Source organism: Triticum aestivum, chromosome 2D (assembly GCF_018294505.1).
Source record: "Triticum aestivum cultivar Chinese Spring chromosome 2D, IWGSC CS RefSeq v2.1, whole genome shotgun sequence".
Lineage (NCBI taxonomy): Eukaryota > Viridiplantae > Streptophyta > Magnoliopsida > Poales > Poaceae > Triticum > Triticum aestivum.
In genome coordinates, this window is record NC_057799.1 from 653,298,695 (window position 1) to 653,306,601 (window position 7,907).

At 41.9% G+C, this 7,907-nt stretch overlaps 1 protein-coding gene across 1 annotated transcript; it reads right to left on the reverse strand.

Annotated features, from left to right (window-relative positions):
• Positions 1-6,073: 6,073 nt before the first annotated feature.
• LOC123055414 (26 kDa endochitinase 1-like) lies at positions 6,074-7,322 on the reverse strand. The gene has a single exon (XM_044479429.1). It carries the CDS (start codon positions 7,261-7,263, stop codon positions 6,250-6,252), a length of 1,014 nt encoding a protein of 337 aa, XP_044335364.1. The 5' UTR covers positions 7,264-7,322; the 3' UTR covers positions 6,074-6,249.
• Positions 7,323-7,907: the final 585 nt, after the last annotated feature.

A 7,907-nucleotide genomic window follows, 5' to 3' on the forward strand; every position in this document is an offset into this window, starting at 1 on the left:
ATTTGGCTCCTCAAGCGCCACATATAGGGACTTTCGTCAATGGCGCACACCCCTCACTAAAGAAAGAAAACTAGGTACAAAAAGCGTCAGTCCATGTAACATTATTTGCCTAAAAAGGTATTTTTTCTGGGCGGTTTCTCCTTCGGGGTTTTCCGACACAAGTTTTTTTTGGTTTTTTCCTTTATCCAATTTTCCAAATGGGAAACGTTTTTAAAATTCGAATCTTTTTCTTACATTCGTGATCTTTCTTTCATTTTCGTGAATTCAAATACGCAAACTGTTTGAAATTTGTGAACTTGTTTTGCGGAAATAAAATTCATGAACTTTGATTTGATTTTGTGAATTTTTTTGAAATCATGTTTGTTTTCATTTTCATGAGATTTTTCAAATTTGTGAACTTTGTGTTCAATTTTTGGCGATTTTCAAAATTTGCAAACTTTTTCCTTTCATGAATTTTTTCACATTTACGAACTTGTTCAAATTTTGTGAATTTCTTTTGAATTCTCTGTATTTTTTGACTCAATGGTCATCGATCTACTAGGGTATTAGTTACTGTGCACCTATTAGTAGGTCAAAGAGTGAGCAGTTGCTACCTCTTGAGCACTGCGTTGGTTTTCCCTTGAAGAGGAAAGGGTGATGCAGTAAAGTAGCATAATTATTTCCCTCAGTTTTAAGAACCAAGGTATCAATCCAGTAGGAGTCCACGCGCGAGTCCCTCGCACCTACACAAACAAACAAGAACCTCGCAACCAACGCGATAAAGAGGTTGTCAATCCCTTCACGGTCACTTACGAGAGTGAAATCTGATAGAGATGATAGGATAATATTTTTGGTATTTTTATGATAAAGATGCAAAGTAAAATAAACAGAAATAGAAATAGCAAAGTGTTGAAAGATTAATATGATGGCAAATAGACCCGGGGGCCATAGGTTTCACTAGTGGCTTCTCTCAAGGTAGCATAAGTATTGCGATGGGTAAACAAATTACTATCGAGCAATTGATAGAATTGATCATAGTTATGAGAATATCTAGGTATGATCATGTATATAGGCATCACGTCCGCGACAAGTAGACCGACTCCTGCCTGCATCTACTACTAGTACTCCACACATCAACCGCTATCCAGCATGCATCTAGAGTATTAAGTTCATGAAGAACAGAGTAACGCATTAAGAAAGATGACATGATGTAGAGGGATAAACTCATGCAATATGATATAAACCCCATCTTTTTATCCTCGATGGCAACAATACAATACGTGCCTTGCTGCCCTTACTGTCACTGGGAAAGGACACCGCAAGATTGAACCCAAAGCTAAGCACTTCTCCTATTGCAAGAAAGATCAATCTAGTAGGCCAAACCGAACTGATAATTCGAAGAGATTTGCAAAGATAACCAATCATACATAAAAGAATTCAGAGGAGATTCAAATATTGTTCATAGATAATCTTGATCATAAACCCACAATTCATCGGATCTCGACAAACACACCGCAAAAGAAGATTACATCGAATAGATCTCCATAAGAGAGGGGGAGAACTTTGTATTGAGATCCAAAAAGAGAGAAGAAGCCATCTAGCTAATAACTATGGACCCGAAGGTCTGAGGTAAACTACTCACACTTCATCGGAGAGGCCTTGGAGATGATGTAGAGGCCCTCCATGATCAATGCCCCCTCCGGCGGAGCACCGGAAAAGGCCCCAAGATGGGATCTCACGGGTACAGAAAGTTGCGGCGGTGGAAATAGGGTTTTGGCTCCGTCTCTGGTAGTTTTGGGGGTACGTAGGTATATGTAGGAGGAAGAAGTACGTTGGTGGAGCAACGTGGGGCCCACGAGGGTGGAGGGCGCGCCCGGGGGGGGGGGGTAGGCGCGCCCCCCCTACCTCGTGCCCTCCTGGTTGATGTCTTGACGTAGGGTCCAACTCCTCTGGATCACGTTCGTTCCGAAAATCACGTTCCCCGAAGGTTTCATTCCGTTTGGACTCCGTTTGATATTCTTTTTCTGCGAAACTCTGAAATAGGCAAAAAAACAGCAATTCTGGGCTGGGCCTCCGGTTAATAGGTTAGTCCAAATAATAATATAAAAGTGTAAAATAAAGCCTAATAATGTCCAAAACAGAATATAATATAGCATGGAACAATAAAAAATTATAGATACTTTGGAGACGTATCAGCAGTCAACATGGATCAGTCTCTTATTCAAACATTTGGTGCTCTTTAACGGGCCAACCCATGCTGCTGCTGGGGGTGAGAGTCAGTTTGCTTCGTGGCGCTGACTAGGAGGTCTCGTCTTTGTGTGCACTTTTGCGCAGTGATTTTGATTTTCCGGTGAGTGCTCCATGAATGTTATTTGTGGCATAAACTTTGCAAGATCATCGAAAGTTTGATCATGTGTGATGTCCCAAAGTTTCAGACTTTTTTGATTTTGTTTTCAATTGGTTTTGAATTTACTATTCATGAGGGTGTAGGGACACTGGAGAGCTGTAACACCTTTATCTAACCCTTTCCCTTCCAATTCCAGTCTAAAAGGGAGCATGACAAGAAATTCTCGTTTGAGATATTTACTCTTTGAGCAGAAAGAACGACACGAATCAATCTGAAGAAGGTGATTTTAGGTTTCTCTTCTTGCATTCTTCTGAGCTTGTTTCTTCCATGTTGTTGCTGTGTTCCATCTCAAATCTTAACTTATTTTAATTTTCATTCATAATCCTCCTCTCGCCAAGACCCCTTTTCTCATTTGTAACCCTTGCTCTCCCTTGTTTTCCATCTGAATCTATGCCACGTTGCTACGCTCGCCTCTATGCCTCCTCTCATCTGAAGGTGTGCTAATTTCCCCTTTCTGTTCTTTTGTTTTCTGTTCAAACAATGTACATTTAAAAATTGACAACGATTGTACTGTTAACTTACCAATTTACTATTGTGTTTCCTTTCCTTATATTAGTACTAGGCTTACACTAAGATTTTTCGTGTTGCATAATGATTTTTAAAAGCCTTCATCACATGAATTACAATCTGGTGTATCTTCTTCTTGTGTGAGTTGCGAAAATTACACAGGTACAATTTGGTTAGTTTTGATTATTTTTTATCTTCCAGGTTTTATTGAGTTCCCTTATGTTAGGTTCTATGCTTGTGGCAATACTGTTTTTTTTTCTTTAATCTGCTTGAAGTTATTCCTCCAAAGGCATATGTAAGCATCTTTTGAAAATAAGAGTAAGGCTGCACCGCAAATGTTTGAGCGACAGACCAATTATAGTTTAGTAATTGTTGCATTACATATTGATAAAGTTTTTTTTGATGCTATTTTATTTTTATCATGCGAGTAAATTGGCGAAATAAAACAAATATCTTTATACAAAACTTTTATACTTGTTTCAATTTATTTTTATTATAATATGTTCTTACTGAGTATCATTTTTAATACTTAGTTGTGATAATTAACAATGCAAAATTGTTAAATAAGAATTATTATTCTTTCTATACAATTGTGACTTCTATTATGGATAAATTTGTTTCCACAAAATTTGAATTGTATGTTGTAATAAAAAATGATTAAACTTTAATAATTACATAACTCATGTAGTGTATATTTATGTATTTCTGTGTGTCTACATGTGTCCCTATATATACTAATATCATTACAGTGTAGATATCTTTAAAGTGCAACGTCTATTCAATATCTTAGTAGTGGTTTGCAGTTTCTATTGGTTAATTATATTTATGGAAACTTCAAGGATATAAATTGTGCCATTGGTACATAGGTCTTGAATTTTGGGATTAGTGATATGTTGACTACATGTGCATGTTTTTACTTGGAATTAAAATACATCTCTTAAATAATCGACGACTAACATAAAAAGGGTGCCAAACTTACTTTTGTGTGCATACAATTTGATTATTCATAGGCTTTATACAAGATCTCCTGCGAGTCTCTCACAACAAAACTATCACGGTCAAATTGGGTTGTTTTTACTAATACATGATATTAGTCAGTTGTGTAGAGTTGCCCTTGCGAATAGAGTTTTTTTTAATATCTTTGGTATTCTTTGGATGTAATGGATAATAGTATAGTGGTTACTAGTATATTTTTTATATTTTGCACCCTCCCCCGCTTGGGACCCAAGTCGGCTATCATGTTTGCCTGTCATATGGCCAGTCCTAGTTGTCGAGCAGCGAGTTTCTCCAAGGAAGGCGCCTTCTCAAAACATCAACGGGTCAGAAAGATTGGATGGTGCGGTGGCTTCAGAGAGAGAAGTAGACATGCATGTTGCTTGCCTTACTAAACATAATTGTGCTATATTTTGCTCCCTTTTCTTGCTCTATCTATGCTTGTCTCTAGAAATGTTAGCAGTTGACTAACATCATTTCTCCTTGTATAAATAATGGAATGGAAGAGGAGGCAATGTTTACTTTGCTTATTTTGCCTATCTTCCGTATCTAAATAGACATGCCCACACTAACAAAGTTCTTCAACACACACTATAGGCACCGACTAGGAGATCTCCTACACAGTAGTGGGCCTCCCCTCGGGTAGCCGGTTAGTGGTCTGGCCCAGTACCTTTTGTTTGGCTGACGTAATGATGATGTCATGCACATTTTTCCCATTTTGTTTATATTTTGAAAATCATAATTAAATTTCAAAATTATGATCAAGTTTGAAACACATATATTTCAAAACTTAAAAATTATTTAAAGAAGTAAAAATCCATGATTTGAAAAATGTTAAGGCAATGTACAAAAATATAAACTTTACATGAGAAAAATAGACATCAAAATATATATTTGAAATAATGCTAACATGTATAAAAAAATGTTCCTGATGTATATAAAAATGAAAAATGTGTATGGAGAAAAGTAGACATTAAAAAATATATTAAAAATAATGTTAATCATGTATTTGACCATACATGTTCAAGTGCTCACACTACACGCTAGCTAATTCTGCTGCTGTTCAAGTTCGAGTGTTCAACCGTACCGGTGTACGTACATGCATCAACCTCGACCGCTTTCTCATACAAACAATTCTTTTTGCATCCTCACAAACAACATAATCTTGCAATCAAGTCCCTAACAATTTGCAGCCATCACCCTCGACTTCTTGTTTCCTTACAAACAAGATCATAGCCGCCACGCCAGATCAATCTCCTCGCCCCTTCGGATCCGACTGTTGCCCTGTGCTGTGAGGTAGACGGGAAGGGATTCTCGTCTCTCATTCTTTGTGTAGTACTCCCTCCGTCTTTGAAAAAGTGTACTTCAAACTTTGTTGAAAAGTCAAACTTTTTTTATGTTTGACAGGATTTATACAATAATACACCAACATTTGGGCCATCAAATTAGTAGCATTAGATTCATGAAAATATATCTTCATCATATATCTATTTGATTTCACAAACATTGATATATTTTTGCACAAACTCGGTCAAATTTTGAGATAGTTTGACCCTCCAACGAAGTTGAAAGTACACTGTTTTAAGAACGGAGGGAGTAGGTTTTAGGATTGCGGTGACGTCGCACCGACAATGATGCCGGTGTCATCTCAAAATAAAACCATCCAGCTCCAACCCCTTCTTGGTGACGCTTGGTGTCTCCAAGTAAAAATAGAAGATGAGGAACTTGTGTTGACCCCATATTTATCATAAAATTCAACTTTCTACCCCTCAATTCCGCTTGGCAAAAGTTACTTCCAAGGTCAAAAATAAACTGTAAGCATGGATGTATATCTATCTATCCAACACGAAACATGCTCAAGATCCACATATTATGACGGTAATCAATCTTGGGTCAAGTGTGCCTCGTATCAAGAACACAGAAGGACATGTTTTTAATAACAATAATGCTAGACCTACGCAATCTATCTACATAATTTCCTTTCTAAACTAATCAGCCCCCTCCCCCGGATCCGGCTTGCCTGCTCCCTCCCCATGCTCCCATCCGTGCTCCCACTTCATCCTACGGCAAGTCTCGTCCCCCTCCCCCCTCCCCTCCGATTTTCACGATGTGGGCCTGGGCCTAATTTGTCATCCAACGAAAATAGGCCAAATCAGCTAGTACATAAGCTTACGTAGCTAAATTACGTAGGTGTAGCAAAGTCCTTTTAATAAAGATGCAACATTCTCAACCTCTACACCGAGTCGAGAGATACTCACACAACAATGGGAAATTTACCCAAACAGTACTTCTCAAGCTTATTTATGGGTGATCACATTCATACATCCATGCATGGAGGACTCGCTCACAGTCTTAGTATGTTGTCACTCAGTGGCAAGCCCCATCGAGAGCCCACTGTTAAACGGCCTCTGGTTGTAGCAGTCGAGGTTGTTACCATAGCCAACGCCGAGGACATCGCAGTAGCGCTTGTAGAACCCGATCCGGTTAGCAACACGGTCATCCTGCCCCCTACCGCACTCGAGCCCGCCGTTGATTATGTTGGTGATGACACCGTACCCAGGCACCCGACCAGCAGCGTTGTCCGTGCCCGACGGGGTCCATTGGCCTGTGATCACGGCATGGGACGACGGCTTGTTCGCCTGAGCCGTCATCCAAAACCATAACGCCGTCTTAAACGACACCGTCGCGTCCGCGGCGACCAGGTCCGGGTTGTTGAGCAGGTCCACCCCGATGGCACGCCCCGCGGGGCCATAGTTGTAGTTCCATGAGAGCTGGATGGGGCCGCGACCGTAGTATTTCTTGCCCGACGCGCACGGCCACTCCGGCTTTGGCTCGCAGTAGCTTCCCGGCGAGCCCTGCTCCTGCTTGAAGCAGTAGCCCCAGGCGTACGGTCCGTCGGGCGCCGCGGGCCACCCGCCAGTGGTCTCGTGGGAAGTTTGCCCCAGGAAGGCCGCCACCTCCCGCTTCCGCGTCTCCGTGCTCCCCGTGGTGCCGAATGACGGGAACGCGGCGGCGGCGGCGAGGAAGGCGTCGTACGTGTAGAACCCGCGGGCCTCTTGGCAGTCATTGCGGTGAAGAAGGAGCCGCTCGAAGAGGTCCCTGGAGATGATGGACGACACGCCCCCGCCGGGGCTGGGGCCGGGAGGGGTGGGGCCGCAGCCGCTGCACTGGCTCTGACAGCCGGCACCGCAGTAGGCGTCGCCGCTGCCGCAGTACCCGAATTTGCTGCAGCAGAGACAGTTTGCGCACGTCGCGCCACCAGCCTGGGAGCCGCACTGCTGAGCGTTCACGGCTGTGGCGAGCGCCGCCGCCAGGACCACGGCCAGGATGGCCACCACCCTAGGGGGTCTCAGTACCGTGGGCATGTATGGCTTCATGATCGATCTTGGGTGGTGCCTGATAGATTATGGCACCAAGTTCCGCCATTTATAGGCCTTCTGTGGAGAAAAGTCGTGGTGTGCCTTAAAACTAGATCAATCGTGTGTGTGGAAAATCGGTGCAGAATGGGCCTGGAGAAAGGTGCGTGCAACGCCATTGTACTCACTCATTGATCATCGTTTGAATTATGCTGCATGGCACGCCACAAATTTCCATTATCTTCTTCATTACTACGCAGGACCATGTGACCAGGTCTGCTCTCATAAATAGACGGAATGGGCCGATCAACCACGTTCGACTGATAAATTAGTGAATACGCGATGAAGACGTGGTGGGATATCCTTGCAAAGAAACGTAAACTATGAGACTCCTACAAACAAAAATGCATTGCAAAATCTTGTAATTTTAGCCTAAAAAAAATCTGAAATATGTCTTGCTAGATAAGATCGATCATTGATTCTCATAGCAGGCAAGGCAGCGGGGTAGGGTACGATAAGATCGACCAATAATTCTCACGCTCGGGCCACTAATAATCAACCACTAACTTCAATTCTGGCCACAGAGCAGAGCCTGTATGTGGTTGTATGTTGTTGGGCTACTCTACATTGCCACTCGTATGTGGACAAGATACCTTATTTGTTGA

Bases quoted from the DNA above. Each gene is read 5' to 3' on its own strand.
- LOC123055414 (XM_044479429.1), bottom strand. From the start codon at position 7,263: ATGAAGCCATACATGCCCACGGTACTGAGACCCCCTAGGGTGGTGGCC.